Raw genomic sequence first — 23542 nt, forward strand, 5'->3', positions numbered from 1 at the left:
TTTATACCCTTCCTTTCCCTTGGTGGAGAGCCAGCTTGGTGTAGTGGTTAGGAGTGCAGACTTCTAATCTGGCGAGCCGGGTTCGATTCCATGCTCCCCCACATGCAACCAACTCTTCCTCTTCTTGTGACTGAAGGTGACTTTCAGTTTTAAAATAAAATAAAAGTGACACAATCAACCTCATTACCCTCCCATACAGGAACACCTGCAGTTACGGATGGGGATATGAAGGAGAGAAAAATGTGCCCACCCTGTTTTCTACTAGTCTGATTTGGAGCTAGTGGAGGAGCTTTCTACTTGCTTGGCTCTAAACTTCAGCAAGTAGACCATATAGAGTCTCATGGAGCGATGTAGAGTAATTATACTATAGTACTAAGCTGCCGAGGGAGTGTTATGTACATTCAATCTAGCCCCAGAGCAGTGAAGTTTTTTTTGTGATTTTATTCCAGGTTAATGAGTTTTTTTGCAGTGGTTTATCTTCATCATGATTCCCAACTTCTAAAGACTGTCAACCCATTCCTTTTCATGTATCACCAATGGAAGGATTTTTTGATGTGTTCCTGTTGTTTGTAGCTGGTTCCTCTGCAGAGGTTGTTTGAATGCCCCAGACCTCTCTTGTATGAAGTATCATAACTGAGGAATTAAATGTCTTCTTTGTTTTTAAAAAGGGAGTCTAAATAGCCCTGTGGCCCAGCTCACACAGCCTTTAAAGTCAAATATTTCTGACACTTTCCCCCCTTCTAGCATCGCACTTTGCGAAGACAGAATCTGATCCCATGCGAGATGTAGCCATAAAACCCTGCTCAAGAAGTCCTAAACGATCCCAGAGTAAAATGAGGAGGGAGAATAGCTTGAGGAAGAGAGATGCCGCTCTTAAGAACACTAAACAGAAGGAAGACCACGTAAATAAAGACTTCTTGCCAGTGGAGATCCAGGGGATTCTTGATGACCTACAACTGGATTCTGTGGCTCAGCATACGAAACAAGAGATGGGTGAAGAAAATCAGATTTCAGAAGCGCCTACTGCATTTACCAGGAGCCACAGCCCGACCAAGAGGAAACCGGACAAACTGGGCACCAACGAAGAGTCTCAAGTCACTTCTAAGAAACGCCACTATGATACAGATGAGGTTCGTCAATATATCATTAAGCAGCAAGAAGAGAGGAAGAAAAAGCAGAGTGAACAGAAGAAAGCCCAGAAGGAGGCAACAGAACAGAGGAACAAGAGACTTCAGGAACTGTACAGGAAACAAAGAGAAGCTCTTTCTAGTAAGCCAAAGAGTGCATCGGCTCCTGAGCTAGTCCCCAAGCAACTACAAGAGACTTACTCCAGATTGTTCCTAGATCAAGCCTTGCTGGAGGATCCACAACTCCCACTCAAACAGGATGTACAGGTATAGTTATTTGAGAGAGGAACAACTTCTTGCTGTTCCAGAGTTTTAAAAATGAGCATGGAAATTAAGAACAGGACAAAAAACTGCAGGGGAAAATGGAAAAGATCCTGAGTTTAGTAGCCAAGCTGAAAATTTTCTTGTCTTCAAAACAGCATGCTGGATGGGTGGTAGCAAAGGGTATGATGGGTAACTTCCCATTTCTTAGTCTCTAATTTGGATAGGCTGTCTTGTTTATTGCCTTTGAAATTCTTCAGTTTCATTAACATGCTTTCGCTTCCTTCCTAGCCCAAACCTGGCTATCAGCCATCTGGAGAATCTGACAAGGAAAATAAGGCACAGGAACGTCCACCTAGTGCTTCCTCCAGCAGCGATATGTCTCTCTCTGAGCCTCATCATACTCTTGCTAGGTAAGGGAGCAGGAGTGTCTTTTAAAAGCCTATCAAAGTAATGGTACCGTCAAAACTTTTGCTAAGAATGTGCTCGCTTCGGCAGCACATATACTAAAACTTTTGCTAAGAAAAACGGTTGTATTAAAGGTAGCTAGCATTTTCCTGCAGCCTCACTGAAATATTTCGAATATAGCAGTTCAGCAACTGAGTTTGGTGTCTCAGGGGTGTTCTTTCTGTGTAGTCAAGGCCGGATATATGCTGGGGCTCTGCAGAAATATAGAATGTGCAATGCTATGGTTGGGTACATCATCCAGCTTCCTGAGAACTCTAGTTTTCAGTTTTAATAAAAAAGCAGGATTCTAGCTTAGCTGCTAAAACCTCAGAAGCCAGAATGGTGGCTACTAGGCTTGTGCGCTTCAGCGCGCTTTGGTGGCCATTCAAAGCCAAGGTGACCTGCGCCTGCAGTGGCCAAAGGGTGCTGAAGTCTACTATCCTAGTGGCTACATGATCGGAAACTAGTTTTTAGTGCCCTGCATAGTTTCTTTGTCTATGGCTAGCAAAAGCAAGTGATAAATTATAATTTTAATAATGTTTCATGAAAGAAATTATGCAGATTTGTTGCGTTTATGCAGAGTGTAGAATTCAGATTTTCTTGGTGCCAAATTAGGAAAGCCTAAAGGTAGTATGTTATAAGTGTGAAGGGTAAACAGCCCTGTGCTTAGGACCTCTTAGTATAGCCCTTTTCGACCTTTTGACCTTGGGAGAACCCCCGAAATGTTATTTATTTATTTTATTTATTTAGATTTCTATACCGTCCATTTCTTTGCAGCTCTGGACGGTTTACATTGAACGTTAAATAACTTACATGGAACATTATACAGACTATAATACCAAAACAACTTTCATATAGCATCAAAAAGATTACAAAACAACATTTATAATATAAATAACAATTAACAGTAACATTGGAAGGTTAATTCTTTCAGTCTTGGGGGGGGCATCTGGGGGGACCAGCAGGTGTTCTGAGTCGGTCGGCCTCAAGCGGATGCCTGGTGGAAGAGCTCCCTCTTGCAGGCCCCGCGGAACTGTGGAAGTTCAGGCAGTTTTGAGGCCTTAAGGAATCCTTACTTCCCTTAGGTGTCATTTCTCTTTACCCAGGCTTATAACTAGTGAGTTCCATCTTTTTCAGGTATTTATGCTCTGTTCCTAGTCTGAGGATTATTTTATCAAAAGTTATTATAGGCTGGGGAGACCTCAAGATGGCGCCATAAGAAAGCTGGACTTTAGTTCAGCTCTTAAGCCATGCCGAGGGTCAGGGGCTTATGCACCTGGCTGACCTGAACAGATACGCAAATCTGCTCACCGGTCGCCCCAGGAACCGGGAACGGTGACCTGAGGGTCCTACAGATCCGTAGGGAGAAGCAAGACCTCCCTGGATTAATAGCGGCTTGAGCTCAAGGTCAAGATGGCGTCTTTGTCGCAAACAACTTTACAAGCTTGAAACGACCAGCCGACCTCACATTCTTCCCAGACCATCATTTACCAGATCGATAGGAGCAGAAGCTGACAGAAGCTGGAACCTACAACAGTAAGAATTGAAAGCTTTCTGGCTTTTCTCTCTCTCCTCTCACAAGCTCTTCCCTCCCCCCCCCCTCAACCAATTTACAAGCGAATTCCTTCTTTCCCCGAGTGAGAGACTCCCAGCTAATTACACCCATTAACCAAACAAAGAGAGTGCTTTGAAGATTTATGGGTGAACGTTCAGTGGGAGAATTTGACTTGATACGGAGATCGACAAACTGATAATTTGGGATCGCTCGTGCTCCCGCGAGACCTCACGAGACTTTCTGTTTATAGTTTGTGACTGCCTAGAACTATGGAAGAATTAACAAAGACACAGCTTTTCCATTTGTTATGCAAAGGAAACTCAGAGATACTGAAAGCAGTCAATAAGCTGGAAAAGGAAATTCGTGGGACTAAGGGGGAGTTTTTGGATGGAGCCCAAGATCTGGAGAGACCAGCTGATGACGCAGCTCAGCTAACAGTAAATCAAGTGAAACTTCAGGAGGGAGAGAGTGCCAGAGATGTAAAAACCCAAAGTATCTTTAAAGAACCCGGGAAAACAGATTCATGGAAGGAAAGTACCAAAAACCTGGAAGTCTATTCAGAGCAGGAAATGACTTGGATCAGCAAAATAAAAAGAGTCTACTCAAAAGCGACAACAACTAGGAAGCTATCAGGAGAAATTTCTGTGCGATCAGAGGAAGAGATCCAGATTGACAAAGGACTCAGAGCCCCCCCAAAGGCGACTACAAGCAAGAATCAAGCAAGAGACTTCTCTGGCCCTGACAGAAGGACAATCAGAAACACTCTACTATGGAAAAAAATACAATTTCATTTTCTGCGACCACCTGAAAGATGAGCTGAACAATGGAGTATTCTCCTGGCTTCTTGTGAGAAAAAAAAAAAGCAGTAGCAACCTTTAGGACAGGTCTAATATATGAAGGGAACTGACTTTATATCACTTAAGACAATAATAGAATATATCCTTATAATAGATTATACCTTCCTATGTAACAACAACTATTTTGTTAAGAAAGATGGTAATAACCCCTAGATCAGGATTAATATGCGCTGGGAATTGAATATGTATGTTAATATGTATGCCAAAAGAGGATGACAAACTATATTTTATAGGCATTAACAAGACAACAGTAGTAATTCTTGGGTTAGTGCCAACTTATGAAGGAGACTGACCTAATATCATTTAAGATAATAACAGAATGTACTCCTATAACAGATCTCATATGTATTAATAATCACTTGGCTAAAAAATGTGGTAAAAACTTCTAGACTAGGAATAATATGTGATGAGAACTAAATATCTATGTTAAAAGAGATGGCAAACCATATCAACTGGTCGCTTTCTCAATACAACTTCTCTGTAAATGCTTTATATAATAATAAACAATAAAATTATTATAAAAAAAAAGTTATTATAGGCTGTTACGTTCAATTATTGTGTGCTTTTATTGTCTTAGTTGATTTTGTTCTATTGCTTTTAGTTGCATATTGCTTCTGGAGAAGCAATATACAACTAAAAGCAATAGAACAAAATCAACTAATATACAGATTTCTAAGTAAATAAACAACAGTTAAGATTTTGTATGTTTTTATAGATCTAAACATACATTTTTCCTGAAAGACTGAGATTCAAATTGAACTGTATTTTTACTGATCTTGGTGCGCACAGTGGGAAGATTGGCATTCCCTCCTACCCACTAGGTGTGCCTGCCCCACCAGATACCCATCCATCGCCAAAATATTTGCATATGACACATGCACGTAAAATTCAGTGCATGTCCTGGACAGTGCAGTCTTCTTGCCAGGTAGCACTCTTGTGTTGGTTTTTATGCCCATGTTCTCTATTCAGATGTGACACATGGTAATAGAATCATAGAATCATGGAATAATAGAGTTGGAAGGGACCTCATGAGTCATCTAGTCCAGAGGTAGTCAACCTGTGGTCCTCCAGATATTCATGGACTACAATTCTACATGGGAATTATAGCCCATGAACATCTGGAGGACCACAGGTTGACTACCCTTGATCTAGTCCAACCCCCTGCACTATGCAGGATGCTCACAACCCTATCACTCATTTACTGAGTTCTTAACTCCCTTCCCTTCAATGTAAGGGGAATTAGTGAAAAAAATATTGGGTGGAAATAAAGATTTCTGTGTGTGCAAGTCGTGCTTTCTCAGACACTGTCCTTGTAAACTTACAAGTGTTTGATCTTGTGCCTTCTAGGAATAATTTGTTGGAGCCTGTATGGATTCAGCCCGATAGACTGAGTTCGAAATCCCAGCCGCTTTGCCCGCAACCTGTCTTGAGCGGAGGTCTCTTTTCCCAACTTCTGTCTCTTGATCACATGAGTGTCTTACAAAAGGATTTTGACTCTATACTATCAACCAGGAGGAGCCACCTCACAGCTATGGGATCCATGCCTTTGGCATCTCCATCAGTGACGACATCGACTATACAGCCCACCATCAATCAGTATAAAAGTAAACTGGACCGTATCGAAGCCCTGAAAGCGACAGCCGCTTCTTTGTCGAGCAGAATCGAAAGCGAAGCTAAGAAGTTAGCTGGAACGGGCATCGATTACGGAGCAGCATGGAACTCTGGGCATGACTTGGTGCAAGGGAGCCAGGGTGATGGCTACTGGGCGAAGGCCAGCAGTCCCCCCGTGAGGGAAGAGAATGACGTTTTCTCAGCCAGGCTTCAGGAAATGTTGAGTACCTGTGTGTGCCAGACTACCTTCGAGGAGAACCTTCCTGGAGTGGGAAATCTTAGCGAGTTTAAAAAGCTCCCGGAGACCATCAGCCCTCACACTGCTGCTCTCAGTCTTCCATGCAAACCGAGATCTGAAGGAATCGTCGGCAGCCTATCCAAGAAGCCAAGCTGTTTTCCTAAGGTGGAGAATAAGGTTGTAGCTCTGGAGGATTCTAGCATAGATTCGATAAGTGAAGGGCCTCTCAGCGATCATCTCTTGTCTGAGGAGGAGGAAGGAGACCGGCACGAATGCTTACCTTTGAAGGCAGCTGAGCTGCTGAAGGAAAAAGAGTTCTGTGCTGCAGACAAAACCGGATATGAGCCCATAGAACAGTTTCAGAAAGAAGCAGAGAAGTATTTGCCCATTTCCACGCAGACAAGGAGTGTTTCAAGGCCCTGGGAAGGCCTGACCAAAGGAAGTCCACATAGCGTCATCAACATTTTTACAAAGTCTTACCAGCTGTGTGGGAAAGGTAAGAAAAATAAGATAAATGAGAAATCTATTTGCTGCCTCTGGTATTTTGTTGGTAACTGCTTGAATACTTGTTGGGGGGGGGTTGTAAAAGAAATAGACTCTGAGGTTTTATTTGCTGGAATGTAGGGAAGCTCAAATCTATCTATGCATATTTTTTAATGTTTTATTTGAAGGCATATAAATTCCACCAGGAGACACCATGTGCTTTTAGAAGAAGGAGGAGTTGGTTCTTATATGCCACTTTTTTCTACCAGAAGGAGTCTCAAAGCGGCTTACAATCGCCTTCCCTTCCTCTCCCCACAACAGGCATTCTGTGAGGTAGGTGGAGCTGAGAGAGCCCTGATGTTACTGCTCTATGAGAGCAGCGGTATCAGAGCTGTGATGAGCCCAAGGTCACCCAGCCCAAGGCTGCAGATGGAACAGAAGCGGGGAATCAAACCTGGCTCACCAGATCAGAAGCTTCTGTTCTTAACCACTACACCAGGCTGGCTCCTTGGGATTTTGTGTACTGTTATTTAAGTACTATGTCAAGTATCTTTTCCCAGGGTTGTTTAACTGGTGGTTATTACCAAAACATATGCTTAAAACCTGTTTTTCTTGAGCAGCATTTCCCACATATTATTGCTATGGCAAATTCTATTTAACCTGTGTGGTGTCAGATACCACTTGTATATTGTCTTATAAAAATTCTTTCATTCGATTGCATATGACTGAAGAAGCAATTGAGAGAAAGGCTGTAAACCATTCCTTCTCAGAGATTGTATTACCTACTATATTAAAAGTGCTGCAGTATACTGCTAAGGAGCCATGCCATAGGGATGAATAAATGATTGATAACAAACCTTTTTGACTGTTTTTTTTTAATCTTTCAAAAGTTTTAAACAGTCAGTTTAGACCCAGAGAAAGTGATTAGACTCAAGAATGCCTAGCGAGTGTCAGGGCAGAGCAGAAATTAGAACTCTAGTCTTCTGGGTTGTAATCCAGCATGATTTGATTTTGATTTGCTTCACACACACAATACCTTTATTGGCATAAAGCAGAGTAGCAAAATGAACAGAGATAGTCAGGATACACCAATCAGTTTAAGTTTAAAAACTGAAGACAGAAATTCAGCCATAATAAAAGTCACATTGGCATCCTTATCACTCAATAAAAATTGGCAGATCAGGACTTTTGAATGGTTTCTCCATTTTGATATAAAAGGTATAATATGCCTTTGCTGGACAATAAACAAGGGACAATCCAGTGTGATATGTTGAATGGTGTCAGGAGTGTTTAATTCACAGGGACTTAGTCTATTTTCAAAAGGAATCTTGGCAAATCTCCCTTGTAATACTTTGGATGGAAAGGCGTTGAGCCAAGCAAGGGAAAACGCTCTGCGATAAAGGGGATTTGCCAAGTTATAGAAATAAGCCGGCATTATCCAGCATTTTAACCCCTTTGCTGTACTGCATTAATTTGTTTTGGAAGTACTAGCACTGGCAGTCTTCAAGCAAAGGTTGGATACACACTTTTCTTGGATGCTTTAGGATGCTTAGGGCTGATCCTGCATTGAGCAGGGGGTTGGACTAGATGGCCTGTATGGCCCCTTCCAACTCTATGATGCCGTGATTCTATTCTAGTGCTGCAATACACTGCTAAGGATTCACTGTCTTCAGTAAATGTGTCTTACTACTTCCCAACACTGAGTTTTTCAGAGGAAGTTTATTTTTGGGCAGCCACATAGAAGAGACTGAAACAGCAGTAGTTTGGGATTTTTACTCATCTGGAATACCTTTTGCCTTAACTTTTGTTGAGATGGTTAATTTTTTTCTGAAATCTAGACAGTATCCGCTTTTTAACATTTTAGGATTTGAGGAACAGTCCGGACCGGGATCACCAATCCAGCAACCTTCACTTCCATTAGTAAGCCCTCCGGCTAGCATTGTTTCATATGAGGATGACTTCATCTCATCACAGGGCAGTGGAATGGTGACAGACAAAAAGTCTGCTGCTGAGCCCAGGTATCTAATTAAAAGTGATGTGCACTGGCGAATTTTTGTTTCTATGCCGCAGTGTTATCCATATATCTAATTCTGAAACTGACTCTAGAGAATGGATCCAAAGATCTGCTACTGGGGCTAGGGGCATTTGGTGTTTGTATGGGGGAATCGTACAAGCCTGGATTTGTAGGGGGGGAAATCTGGAAAACGAGTAAAGAAAATTGTGCTTAAAAAAACAGGCAAAAAACCCCAAGAACTTATTAATTAAAAAAGCCAAGTAATATGTAAGAGATCTTGCTTGGCATTGTGTGGTTGCCTAACAACTGAGACACTAGGAGGGGGGAAAACCCTAATGATTTGTCAGAGAGGAGAAAATGATGACATGAGTATGGGGGGGGGGGAGGAAGTGGCAATGGGAGAAAACAGCAATGGGATGGGGTTTGAGAGAGTGGTCAAGGTTATAAAAATGGCAGTGGTAGGAAGGTGGAAAGGATAATGTGTGGGATGGAGAGGAAGTGATGATGGGGGGGGGGAGAAATTGGGGGCCAGTTGGGAGTATGTGATTTCTTTCCCCTGTGAATATTTACTGGCCCCCTTACTTTTCATCGCTTGTGTATTAGTGACAGAAGAATATTGCTGAGTTTTTTAAGATCAGACTATTGTAGCATTGAGTAAACAAAAGTTATTTTCTGGTCTCAGTACAGCTGCTCAGTAGCACACATTCTTGTAGCTGAGTTACTTTTGAAACTGAATCTTTACTCAAGAATTATTTAAATGTATTCTGAAGATTCCTTAATCTGTCAAAATGGTTTAAGTTAGGATTTGCAGCTGATTATTCGCTTGCCCATTAATCAGTTAATCACTTAGATTTTAAATGTGTACATTGCCAAACTCCAATATATGCTGCTTCTGGGATTTTTTAAAAGGTGAGAGCTCACAATTTAATGAAGGAATCCTGTTGCCTTGTTAGAAGTAAAGGCTGTCTATGATATTTCTCTTCAATTCTCAGTTATAAAGACATGTTTTATAATCAGTGGGCTATTAATGCTTAGCTTAAAATTTGCAGACTTAGAATGCTGAGCTTACAGATTAGTCAATTAAAGCTTAATTAAATATGGAGTAATGTTATCAGGTCCAGACTAAAGAAATGTATCCGGTGTTCCCCACTACTGAAAATCCTAAGCTTGACTGGCACTGTATTATATTAGTAGTAGTAGTAGTAGTAGTAGTAGTAGTAGTAGTAGTAGTAGTAGTAATAATAATAATAATAATAATAATAATAATAATAATAATAATTTTATAGCCTGCCCTTCCTGTTTGACTCTGGGCATTTCAGAGGCTAACTCCTTAAGAAGTTATAAGGGCGAATCAGTGTCATTCATCCTGTTTTTCTTCACCCACAAACAGTGAGGTGAATTTCACCGTGATATGGCTAAAAGATGCTTGCTAACTATACATTTGTTCTGTGGTAGTGTTCACAGCAGCAGTCCAAGCCTAAAAGAAGAGATTATCAGCAGGAACTCACCGTATGAAGTACAAGCTAAAGAGTTTACCCACCATTCCTCAGGATCCCCATCTGCCAGCTCTTCTTGTTCATCTGCATCTTCTAAAAGGAGAGGGAAAAAGGAAAGTAAGTGTACTGTTCTATCATTGTCTTTCTTCATTGGCTGTTCATGGTGCGTGAAGTACAGGTGCCATCTCGTGAGTTGTATGATGAAGGAGGACCTTGCAGGCACTGTAGTGAAAATCCATTCCCAATTTTCATCCTGTCCGTTGTGGTCTTTATAAATCAAAAAAGCTCCTGTACTGTTGGCATATAATATCATCGTAATAAATGGTAGTAACAAAAGGTTTGTGGCCAGAATCTTTGATTCTTCAACCCATCTCTTCACTGTAATGTAATATTCCTTCAAAATAAATTGCAAATTGCCATCGGCTTCTGGCTAATTTTCAATCAATTGGGCTTGCACAGATCCTCAGACAACTATTTCTTTGTGGCTGGATTACTGAGCTCTTATCTGTTCCAAAGAGAAGGGCTTAATTGGGTCTCTCCAACTCTAGAACGTCACAAGGCAGAAAGCTGCAAGTGTTCCAAAAAGCTTCCTGCTTGCAATTTGCGGGGAGGAGGATCCACCTGTGAGGAGATGGCAAACATCTTACTACATCTGTCCTGGATTGGACCCTTGCTTGTGTGTAGTTTTGAAACATCAGAACATCCAGGATATTGTTCTGGATGACTGATGATATATAGGCACGCACTTAAGAAGTGCTTGGCATTTAGATCTTTTAATTCGTGGCAAGAGATACTCCTCAGCAATGTTTTAGGTTTATTGTTGGTCTAGTACAGTGGTCCCCAACCTTTTTATCACCGGGGACCACTCACCAGGGACCACTCAACGCCTTTTACTGAGGCCCAGTGGGGGGGGGGGTAGTTTACTCCTCTAGTCTCAACCATTGCCCTAACACTCTCTGATCGCTATGGTAATGTTTAAACATCCCTTCAAAATAAGATACAGACATGCCACAACAATGAACATAAGGAACATTTTATTTTCATGGAAATTTTAACTCATGACAGTGTCAAATCAATGGGAACCCTGAGCTTGTTTCTCTGCAACGAGATAGTCCCATCTGGGAGTGATGGGAGACAATGACACCCAAAGTGTGGCCGGGGGGGATGAAGTAAAGGGCCGGGGGGGGGAGAGAAGGCGTCCTTCGGGGCCCACCTCCAATTAGTCGAAGGACCACTGGTGGTCCGCGGCCCACAGGTTGGGGATTGCTAGTCTAGTACACAAGTGATTCTATTAGAGAATCTCGTCTTCCGTTTTAATCTTTTATTAAAGCGTGACTATTTTGCATCTTTGATGGACTCAGCAGAGAAATACACTTTAACATAGGCAATTAATGGTGAGCGCTTACAGGAGTCCTTAAAATTCTTAACCAAAGATAAGCAGGTTATAGATAAGGAGCTCCCCATCAATTCAGCTTCCAATCCCTCATATATTTTAAAACGTACCTTGTCAGTAGGTAGATGTCCCATTTGATTAAGGTGTGCACTCTTAAGTTAATTAGTTAACATCAAACACCATACAAATTGCCTGTACTTGAATATCTTAACACATCCCACGGCGCCGTGGGCGCCGCGGACTAAATAAAGCCATAAGGGCTATGTGGGAGGAGTTAGGGCGGGCTCTGTCTGGGATGAGGAAGGGTGCCGATTGGCCCCTTCCTCTGGACAGACCATCGGCCGGGCCAATCGTCAAGCCGCCGCACAAGGGAGCCCCCGGCCTTGATGAAGACACCGCCAGCAAATAACATGGCCGCCGGCCAGAAGACGCCGCCAAGGAACCGCCCGCCGTCGCTACAGCCCTCTCCCTGGTAAGCCACCTTTCCTCACCCTACCCTCGCCAGTCCCTCGCTCTGCCCCCGCCTGCTAGCGCCCATTGTATTTGGTATACAATGGGCTTTTTAACTAGTCTTCTTAAAATACATAAGAACTGTTAGTTCATTCCTGCAAATTTTCATCTTAATAAAATCTGTTTTAAAATAGTGCTTACAAGTTTCTCATGCATATGAATATCTGCTGACCCTCAGTGCTCCCCATCTTTGAACTCTTTCTTTGATCCCTGATGCTGAACATCCTTGCCATTCTTGGATGCCTCTGCACCTTCACCTTTACACATAGATATGGGCTAGACAGCTTCCAATCTACCACTGTGTTTTTTCTTTGTTTCTTGCCCTTCTCTATTACTATTCCATTCTGGGTCTCTAAACTTGCCTTGGGACATGTAGCTGAGAGGCCAGACCAGCTCTGGTGAGCAGAAACATCCTCCATGATATTTTTGGTCAAGTTCAGCAACTGTTTGCCTATTTGCCTGTTTGCCTGGCCGTATCCATGACAAATCGGTGCACTGAATTTTTAAAAATGAAACCTTTGCCAAAATATGTCTTACAGGGCTGGAATCTTTTCCTGGGGCTTCGCATGGCTCTTTGCGAGAAGAAAGCAAAACTTCTGCAGAGTCAGACCACAGACTGTCACAGACAAAGAGTTCAGTGCCTAGCAGTGGACTGTCTCGTAGGGAACAAGGGCAGAATCCAGACTCTGACAACACATTAGAAGAACTGTCTGGTCAGTCCTTGATGAGGTAAAATTAACTACCATAGGACTTCAGTTATGTATTACTACCAAAATGTGTCTTCATACTCTATTAATCTTCATATTCTTTTAATCTTTTTATTGCTGTAGAAGACTGGATACAAGATAAATAATACTAATGATTTATTACGCTTATATGTAGCTCCTTAATGCCTGTGGGTTTGTCAGACCTTTTTGAATGTAGCAGAACCAGGTAGGTGGCTTACAGGCTAAGGCAGAGGTGGCCAAACTATGGCTCTCCAGATGTCCATGGACTACAATTTCCATGAGCCCCTACCAGCACATGCTAAGGTGGTGGTCCCCAACCTCCGGGCTGTGGCCCAGTGCCGGGCCGCGAAGGCCCTGGCACCGGGCCGCAGCTCCCCCGCTGTCCCCCCCCCGCAGTAAGAAACTTCCCAGGCCACAAGCTTGTGGCCCGGCAAGCTTCTTACTGTGGGGGGGGGGGGGAGAGGGAAGCAGGGCCGCCCATGCAACATTATTTATTTGCATGCTGTGCTGTATGGCATCATTGCCAGAAATCTGACTCCTATTGAGATTTCAAAAGTCCTTAGGCCAAGGGCAAGTCTAGAGTATTGTAGCTCATAAAAAGATACAACCACTCTTAAGTGTCATGTTGTCCCTCACTACACACCATGTATTTAGGTAAAAGGTGAACCAAAGTCCCAGGAGCCATCAGGCTGGCCTCCCTTCAAGCTGGACTCTCAGCCTGCATGCACACACCATAGCCAGGAAATGGAGAGTGTTCTTCATGATGTTATCTCTTATTTGGCATGTTGTAGCTATGGCCATGTTTTGGCCAATAGGTGTAAAAAATGTAGCTTTTGCTTTGTTCCGGTTGTTCTTTGAAGATGAAAGCCCTTCTGCTATGGGAATAGCAAATGGTGGGGAAATTACGGGGCAGAGATTATCTAGATGTATCCTAAGTCTGGTCTAGCCAGTCATTCTTAACAGTAGACTTTCTGGCATGATGCTTTCAGATGTACCGTCTTGGACACAAACGCTGAGCTCTTTTCTGTGAAGAATGTCTCAGTTTCCCTCTCTCCTGTGGGAGAATAAAATCAGAGTCCAGTAGCACCTTTAAGACCAACAAAGACTTATTCAAAGCGTGAGCTTTCGAGTGCAAGCACTCTTTGTCAGACATTTGCACTCGAAAGCTCACACCTTGAATAAATCTTTGTTGGTCTTAAAGGTGCTACTGGACTCTGATTTTATTGTGCTGCTTCAGACCAACATGGCTACTCATTTGAATCTATCCTGTGGGAGAGCAGCCTTGGTTCATGCCATTAAGTCTTGATGAGTATAGCTAAAGGATACATGTATTTGTAACACTTTCTTGCCACACTCATTTAAAAAAAATGTGAAAAATATCATTTAGACATAACATGTTCCAAATACTACATTTTTATATTCACATCTAAAATATTTAAGTTGAAACATTTATGCTTCTGCCAAGCCTCTCTCATCTGGGATTTAGTCAAGGACATAACTGGCAGTATTAGAATTAGAATATTTTAATGTTTTATGTGTATGTTTTTAAGGCTGTAACCCACCCTGAGTTCTGGAAAGGCAGGATAAAAGTAAAAATTATTATGACGATTATTCATTTATTTATTATTTGATTTCTGTAACTGCCCCTCCTGGCATTGCTGGCTCAGGGTGGTTCACAACATTTAGAGAAATAGTCTAGAGAAACATAATTTGACAAGTGGCTTTTTGATAGAAAATATTTATGAATTGCTGTAGAGCATATTTTACACGAAGCATTCTCAAATATCATTAACCCTTTATTCTGTACATTGATGAAGAAAAAAGTAGCACAAGGCGCAAGGGCCAGATACGTTTTTGCATGAGATCTCCTGAGAAACATGTTGGGATCTGAAAGGTTAAATAAACTGCTCTCCTTTGCACTTTGTTCTTTTCCCTCCCTTCTACCTACTAGTGTGACCTTATTTTCTTCCTGATTGCTATACACTGATGGCACTACGTGGTACTTTAAATAAATGTTTCTTGGCTTAGCCCTGTTTGTCTAGCTAAAAGATTGGATGGGGGTGCATGGGTGGGAAACAAACCGCAAGAAAAACAAAACCTTTTTTTTCTTTTATTAGTCTTCCTGATAAGTTAAGATCCCCCAGGACTGCAAGCTCTCCCCAGTCTCCAAATGGACCAAAGCAATTGGATCCTGCCCCAGAAAAGACCAGATCCTCTTCAAGCCCTCCGACATCTATCGCTCCTGCATCCAAGCCAAATCTTGCCTTTTCTGGTACCAGCAGGACTGGAGCAGGCATTGTGAATGGTGAGCTTAACCGAAATAATGAAACCGTGCAGAACATGATGTTCTTGGCGTGTATGAAAGTGTAATTTGAGCAATGATTATAGGTGCTTACCTAGGGAAGACTCTGCGATTCAGTAGTGGCATCTACTTTGTGGGAAAAACATCCCAGGTTCAGTCCCTGGTCTTTCCAGTTAAAATATCTCACGTGGCAACTGTTGAGAAAGACATTTCTCTGTCTGAGATTGAAGAAAACCTGTGCTGCTTAGAGCAGACAGTTCAGAGCTAGATGAGCCAGTGGTACATAAGATGTTAATATCCTGTATTTGCTTACAGGTGCCATGCGCTTCTCCCCTGCTGGTCTCCACCAGCGCATGTCAGCAGAGATAAACTACTTATGCACCATTGAGGAGTCTGTGCGGCAGCTGTCGGATATGGAACGTGTTCGCGGCATTACACTCGCTCAGCAGGAAAGTGTCTCACTGGCTCAAATACTAAAGGTAACTGGCCGAGTTCTTGCCTTGGCTTTCATTAGTCTTTGCATTCCCTTGAGCGTCTTGACCACGCATTGGAATAGCTGCTGCTGGACTGAGCCATTTTCCTTTGTATTCCCATTCATTCCACAAAACTGTCTGGTTGACTTGTTTGTTTGATTTATTTCCCGCTGCTATCGGTGAGCTGTCTCGAGGCGGATTACATAAATAGAGATAAAAGCCCCACATAAAAAGTTAAAAACATTTTCAACCCCCCCCCCCCACATTACAGAACAGAACATGGTGGCGAAAAATAAAACCCCAAACTCCTCCCCTATTTCCAGTAAAAAAACCACAAAAAAACCAGTGCCTCAGGGGAAAGTCTGGGGGTGCCGTATAAAGTGCTTCCCGTATAAGCTACTTTAAAGAAATAAAATAACATACTATATTTTTTCTGTTAATAGTTTTAAATCATGAGAATCCACTTGCTGTGGTCGACGAGGAAATGAGTCAGTACTCATAAACGGCTGCCTTTAGCAAGGGATAATTTTGAGATCTATTAATCCTTAAAAAACACAGTTAATGATACTTTTCTGCGGTACCCATCAAGGCAATCGACGGGAGACTAGTGGGGCACGATTCCTGGGCCCTGCTTCTCCTTGGATGTCCAAGGAGATGGGCAATTCATGTTATTTGTTTTTGTGCTGTGTCTGGGTGAGGTGGGGAAGGGAGCCCACAGGGAATCTCTGCCATAGGGCTCCAGGTTTATTATTATGATTATTTGATTTATTTGATTTCTTGGCGGCTCTGATGCCCGTATGACTAATTTAATTGTATAACACCACCGATATTTCTGTATAATCCGAGTAGAAATTTTGGAGCAGATGAACTATAAATATTAAAAGGAGGTGCCTAAGGAGGTGGTGAGCTCCCCCTCACTGGCAGTCTTCAAGCAAAGGTTGGATACGCACTTTTCTTGGATGCTTTAGGATGGTTAGGGCTTATCCTGCGTTGATCAGGGGGTTGGACTAGATGGCCTGTATGGCCTCTTCCAACTCTATGATTCTATGATTCTAAAAGTTCCTGGAACTGGAGATATGACTTGAGCATTTTTTAACAGTAAATCAGCTCTGATGACTGAAGTGTTGATTTCTTTGCCGTATAGGCACAGCAGCAACGGCATGAGCGGGACTTGGCTCTTCTGAAGATCAAAGCAGAGCAAGAAGCTTTGGAAAGCCAGAGGCAGTTGGAAGAAACGCGGCAGAAAGCAGCTCAGGTGAGGCGACCTTTCAAGCAGAGTGAAGAGGACGTAAGTGGAGCTTGAATCCATTGTGGGGGAATCCAGTCAAATGGATCTCCCGTGGGGAGCTTTTTACGTTCGAGAACATTTGGCCAGTGCTTTAGGAGAAATAAAGGCATGCAAGGTCTTGATGCTTGGAAAGGGCATTCCCAGTGTTCCGAATGGACCGATTCAGTGTTCCGAATGGACCGATCAGGACCGATTCAGACTCGGCCTTAAAAAGTCTTAGACACCTTGTTAGCTTTCCTATGTCACGTTGTTTATCTCCTGACTAGTAGTATACCGCAACAATGTTTTCCATTTGTTTCAGGTATAATTCACAAGCAAAAATACAGGCCATCTGCTCAGTGCTTAATACAGGTCCTGCTCAATGCAGTATAAGCCTAACGCTTCCATGATAAGTATTTGTCCAGCCAGTGCTTGCAAACTGGCAGTGAGGGAGAGCTCACCTCTTCCTCAGGGCAGCCTATTCTACTGTTGAACTACTGTGACTATGAAATCCGCCCCCTGATATCTAGTTCAAAGGAGAAACACTTTCTCTGAACTTAATTGTACATATTGTGATAACGCCTACCCTTAATGTCTTATGCAATGAAGAATCCTGGAGTGGGGGTGAAAATAGGGCTAGGAATGTTTGCTGTCGATTCCATAACCCCATGTCCATACTCTGCTATAGGCATACTGTGGACTCTTAGCCCCAGACTTGAGTAGTCTTGCATAACAGCCCCATAATCACTGAGGTTCAGGGCAACTTTGCCAGTCAGAGCAATTGTGCTGTAGAGCAGGGATAGTCAACCTGTGGTCCTCCAGACGTTCATGGACTACAATTCCCATGAGCCCCTGCCAGCAAACGCTGGGCAGGGGCTCTTGGGAATTGTAGTCCATGAATATCTGGAGGACCACAGATTGACTACCCCTGCTGTAGAGCAATACTGCCGAGGGTCATGGCCCAGTGAGCAGGAAGCCTTTCATTTAGCCAAAGCCAAGCAGAATCATGCTATTTGTCAAAGGAAGGTATTTCCTAATTTTTAAAGGAAAGATAGTCCATGAGATTTCTTTAAAGTACACCTTGATAAGACCTTGCTCCTGTTCTGTGGTTTGTCCCCCATCAATGTGGCTTAAATCAGGGGTCATCAACCCCCGGTCCGCGGGCCGCAAAGGCCACGGTACCGGGCCGCCGCCAGCCACGCCTGCCTTCCCCCAGCCGGCAGCAAGAAGGATGGGAAGAGGCAGGCGCAGCCGCCGGCATGGCGGTGACGCAAACGCGCATGCGCTGTTGCAACACATGCGCGTTAGCGCCCCCTAGTGGCGAAAATGTGCACACGCAGTTGCCGCGCATGTGCGTTAGCGCCACCTGGTGGCGAAAACACGCATGTGCGGCAATTGTGCGTGCACGTTTTCGCAGCACCCGGGCCATCGGATCTTCCCTCACTCCGGAGGCGGTCCCTGACCTGAGAAAGGTTGGGGACCGCTAGCTTAAATGGTGTTCCACAGTGTGGAGTGTTCCATTGTAATGGATTTTCTTTCTATGCAGATAGTTGGGTTTTCCCTTCAGGTTTCTCTGGGTCGGGGAGTTCTGTAACTTCAATGAAGGCAAATTATATTTAAATGGATTCCCTTCTCTAGGCCCACGCGGAATCACTGCAGCAGCTGGTGCAGTCCCGGCAAGAGGCAGCGGAGGCCCTCCAGGAGACAACGTGTAAGATAGCAGCTCAACAGGTGGAGGCAGCTCTTCTCACCACAGATGCTGCTCGGCAGATCCGTGAGGTGAGAGTCAGCTGTCAATGCCTTGGCCGGAATGGCTGTGTGTCAAAATTGGTTTATCCCTAAGATCTCCTGGCTTAACCAAATGGTTTTGTGTGCGCGGGCGTGCGCGCGGGGGTTCTGAGGAGCTTTCTGCTTGCTCCTGCAGTATCTTATTGGGGAGAAAAGCCCATTGCCTGTTTAAGAGGGACAGTGGAATGAGACGCTTTCCTGTGTGGATTAAGGTGCTAATGCTTGATACACTAACTGTTGGTGTGTCTGGGCCATAGCGTGCCTGAAGCAGATAATTAAAAACAATATTAGTCAGCCTGAAGAGTTTGGGCTGGCAGACACTTCCCCATATAGGTGGCTTGTTGTGCAAAAAGCGCTCTCTTGCTGACAGTTTAATGTAGCCTTTCTCAACATTTTTACTGCTGAGAAACCCCCGAGACATTCTTCAGGCTTTGAGAACTCCCAGAGGAGTTGCAATCGTGCAGAATATGGTTGGGAAGCAGAGCTATGTACACGCCCAGCCAGGGCCCCTCCCCCTTCCCACCCCTTCCAGTCCCATCACTGGCCATTTTGAAGGGGGGGGGGTGGCAACCTGACCATATATGTTCATATCACCCAATAAATGTTTAACAATTTTTTAAAACAATATAAAAATAATTTACTTCCACCTGTTCAAGAAACCCTTCCAGGGTTAAGAAACCCCAGGGTTTCATGAAACACTACTTGAGAAAGCCTGGCTTAATGGGTCATTTTCCGAGGCCAGTCTAGAAACACCACCTCCTACTGAACTCCTTTGGTAATACCTTGGGACTGAGAGCCAGTTTGGTGTAGTGGTTAGGAGTGCGGACTTCTAATCTGGTGGGTTTGATTCTGGACTCCCCCACATGCAGCTGGCTGGGTGACTTTGGGCTCGCCACAGCGCTGATAAAGCTGTTCTGACCAAGCAGTGATATCAGGGCTCTCTCAGTCTCACCCACCTCACAGGGTGTCTGTTGTGGGGAGAGGAAAGGGAAGGCAATTGTAAGCTGCTTTGAGACTCCTTCGGGTAGAGAAAAGTGGCAAATAAGAACCAACTCTTCTTTTTCTTCTTCAGTAATATCAGGGCTCTCTCAGCCTCACCCACCTCACAGGGTGTCTGTGGGGGAAGAGGAAAAGGAAGGGGATTGTAAACTTCTTCTTTTTCTTTTTCTTTTTCTTTTTCTTTTTCTTTTTCTTTTTCTTCTTCTTCTTCTTCTTCTTCTTCTTCTTCTTCTTCTTCTACTACTACTACTACTACTACTACTACTACTAATAGTTAAGGGTCTTTGTTTTAAGCAAAAATAAAGCAGCATTGGACTGCTCGAGTGTTAGTAGTTGAGGTCTTTCTCCAGATACCCATGTTAACGAACGGTACAGTTTGTCAATATTTACTCATGCTCATGTAGTGTTTATGCCAAGAATGTAATGGTTATCGATGCCTTAATGCTTAATGCTTACTCATGCTTATTTAGCGTTTTGCCAAGAATTTAATGCTTACCCTTGCCTTAATGCTTAATGCTCCCCCATGTTCATCTAGTGTCATGCCAAGAATTTAATGCTTGAAATAGCATCATGATCATCACGTATAGTCGTCTCTGAAATAGTTAGTGTTGGAGCAAGAGGGTTGTGTGTTATCACTAGGCAGTGTTCAAAAATGGATCTTTGGGGACTTCTCAAAGTGTAAGCCGTGAGAAGTAGGCTTGATGTTTATGTAACTTCTCTCTGCCCTCCTTTATCCAGATGACAGAGCTAGCCCGTGCCCAGATCTCAGATGTAATCAGTGTTCCTGCAGCTCCAGTTACCATGCTGTTGGACCAAGAACGGAAGCATCATTCCTCATTCATAAAGAAAATAAAATCTCACTCTGATTCAAGCAGGTATTTTGTTGAACATTTAAGCTCCAGGAATACAGTATGGTGGTTCCCCCCCCTTAAATCCTAAGAAAAATCAATGAGTTTCTTGAAAATACTTGGTTTTTCTTAAGATTTTCCTCTTGCTGAACGTTGAGGAAGACGTCACCGGTCTTATCTCTCACTTATCTCCTCATGCTGCTGCTGAGTTTAGAGGGAAACCGTCTTTGCCCCTTGCTTATCATGTTTTGCTTCGAGCAGCTGCAGCTTAGGGAGCGACGCCTGCTTCTCCCTACGCCGTTATATTTCTTTCTGGACTGCTAGTATTGGAAAGTGCGAGAACTTTTCGGTAGTGGCCCCTGCCTGGTGGAGATCTCTTCCAGACGACATCCGGGCCCTGCGGGATCCTTCTAAATTCAATGGGTCCCATAAGACAGAGTTGTTCCACTGGGCTTTCAGATGAAGATATTCGAGGTCAATTTTCTGCCACTTATCAGCAGTGCTGCCCGTTTTTGACAGCAATCTGGGATGTTGGTTGTCGGGTACCAAATGATCGTGTTCTATTCTGATACCTGAGCTAGGATGCCATTTTATGGATTGTAATGTGATGCTTTGTAAGTATGCTTTCTCTCTAATTATTGATGGCTGTATTGAACGTTGTGAGCTCCCTGAGCCCTGTGACCTAGGTGACGGGTGGGGCATAAGTCTAAAAATAATAGTTTTTTTAAAAGCCCATAGTGGTTGTGCCTTACCAGGTCAGTATCCTGTTGCCTGATCCTATATGGTAGGAAACTTCCCTCCTCTTTCTCAATTGAGGTCATGCTGCCAATATGTGATAGGTGTCCTAAAGTAGGTAAGGACCAGAAATCCTCTCCTCCTTTCTCAGCAGCTTTGTGCTACATAGGTAGTAGGCCAAGTTACGGCCCCCGCAACTTTCTCCAAAATGCAGCTTATGATATATTTCTCATTCATTGACCTCACTTTAAGTGGCTTGTCCTTGAGGATTTAGTCCTTTGTGGAGCCAAATCAATCAACCGGAGCAATCTTTTGATGTTTGGATCATTTGAACTTGCTTGTTTTTCTTTAACAGGAAAACAGAATCTGTTACCCCTTCACCAGATAAAGAGGAGGCGGGTGATTCAAAGCACCATTATTCGCCTTCATTTGATAGTTATTCAGAATCATCAAGATCAAAGGCACACGATCAGAGGTGAGGAGATAGATTTAAAGAGTTGGTTATAAATGCAGCAAAGAGGAGGCTGTGGGCAATACTTGATGCAGGGAACATGGGTTTAGCTTAGGGGAGTGCAAAAAAAAAAATCGGTATTTTTTGGTTCAACTCCATTGGACCCCAATATTTCAGCATTTCTGAAAATCCCAGATCCGAATACTGGCATGGTATTTGGATCCAGGATTCTTTTTTTTTGAAAACCTCTAATTCTTTTGAATCCATAAGACCCTAGAAGAAAAACCAATTTTTCTGGAAACAATTCGGCTTTATTCAGGCTCATCTAAACCAGTAGCCAGTCAGATTTTCTGATCTGTATTTTGGGGGCACGGTTTATGTCAACGGCAAACCCCTAGTTAGCCTTTCTTAGCCCTTTGAAAGAATATATCCAGTCTCTCTCCTACTTCCATTCTTTATTTCATAACTATGTATCATTTTGCAAGCCAAACCCAGCTTTCAAGGCACTTTCTATATGGCAGTTAAAGGATATATGAACTATACAGAACTCGAAGGAGCATGTTGAATCTATCCTACCGCTCTTTAGATAAGGGTGACACATGCCTTTGCAGTAAGAAGCTTTCTTCTGATGCACGAGGCTCTTCCAGTGATGGAACTCGCCTTGCACTGATGGAGTCATGTCCCCACTGACACCTCAATTAATCAGGTTTGGCATAGCAGCAAAAGTGGTTTATTGATAAAGTGAACTAGAGTACATGAACTGCTTTGTTGAAACTGATTTGTTAACTACATACAGATCAGTATATTCCTGAATTATTTAACCCCCCCCCCCGAATGACACACTAACATGCCCCAATTTAGAAAAGGCAGCTCCGTACTTTCCCAAGAGAACAAACGGCCCAATAACATCCAGGTACCACTTTCAGCATCCAAGGTCGAGATACAGATAACACTCCATTTCCCCTGTCATCCAGCTCCATCCTGTCAACTCTACCAGTGAGTCTATACACCAGATGAAAAGCACAGCACAAATTGAGATAACACTGACAAGCAAAATAATACATTTTTCTTAGGACAGAGCTTAAACCATGGTGGGATGCTGCAGCAGATCTTGACAGGTGGCACGTGCCACATTTCCTAAGTGGAATGGAAGGATTCGGTCTAATGCCTATTTGCAGATTTCCTACCCCCATAATCAAGGGTTCAGTGCTGTTCTTTCTTTAGCCATCTGCCCCGAACATCTGGCAGGCCACATAGTATGTAGCTGCCAAATCACAGCTAGTGTAGACCTACCATGTTCAGTTTGTCTAATGTAGGGTTTTTCAACTACAAATGGTACCACAAAGGCCCTTCAGTGGTACTATGGCATGGGAGTTTTCCAAATGGCAGATGGGGGAGAGCCCTCCTAACCTGTGCCTGTCATTTCTGGTTCTGAGCGAAGAGGAAAGAAAATGTTTAACATTTTTAAATAATAAATTCTGCCCCCACTTGGGCAGGTTGGCCCATCCTCTCCTAAAATGGCCAATGATGGGCTTTGAAGGGGTGAGAAGGACCATTCAAACCTTAAAGCCAAGACTCCTCTAACTTCTGGGGCGCTGCATGGCATGGAGGCATGGTCAGCTGACATCACTTCCTGGTCCCTCGAAACCTGAAAAGCATTTCAGTGGTACTTCCACAGTCAAAAGGCTGGAAAAGGCTGATCTAATGTGTACTGGATATTACAGCAGTTAAGTTACTGTGTGTTTTGTGCCAGTCTGACAGATATTTAGAACTTCATATTAACTGCATTTTTTATTGGAGTCTTGAGGGGGGAAAGCAAGCGACCCCCTGTTTGAGATTTAGAAGCATATTCTTTGTTTATTATTATTATTTATTAAATTTCTATACCGGCCTCCCAATATGGCTCATTCTAAGGCTTGCTTTCAGTTCTGTCTTTTACAATCGCAGTCATTCATCTCT

General features: G+C 43.3%; 1 protein-coding gene across 4 annotated transcripts in view; it reads left to right on the forward strand.

Moving 5' to 3' along the window:
- Nucleotides 1-23542, forward strand: part of CEP350 (centrosomal protein 350) — a 91513-nt gene that overhangs the window by 31846 nt on the left and 36125 nt on the right. For all 4 annotated transcript variants that reach the window (XM_077332217.1, XM_077332216.1, XM_077332218.1 and 1 more), the window contains exons 10-21: nt 745-1394; nt 1680-1801; nt 5595-6592; nt 8444-8597; nt 10049-10206; nt 12532-12721; nt 14838-15025; nt 15338-15501; nt 16640-16750; nt 18401-18541; nt 20288-20424; nt 21488-21607. In XM_077332217.1, the coding sequence (XP_077188332.1) occupies nt 745-1394; nt 1680-1801; nt 5595-6592; nt 8444-8597; nt 10049-10206; nt 12532-12721; nt 14838-15025; nt 15338-15501; nt 16640-16750; nt 18401-18541; nt 20288-20424; nt 21488-21607 (3133 nt within the window). The remainder of the gene's footprint in view (nt 1-744; nt 1395-1679; nt 1802-5594; nt 6593-8443; nt 8598-10048; nt 10207-12531; nt 12722-14837; nt 15026-15337; nt 15502-16639; nt 16751-18400; nt 18542-20287; nt 20425-21487; nt 21608-23542) is intronic.

Source organism: Paroedura picta, chromosome 4, assembly GCF_049243985.1.
Source record: "Paroedura picta isolate Pp20150507F chromosome 4, Ppicta_v3.0, whole genome shotgun sequence".
Classification (NCBI taxonomy): Eukaryota; Metazoa; Chordata; class Lepidosauria; order Squamata; family Gekkonidae; genus Paroedura; species Paroedura picta.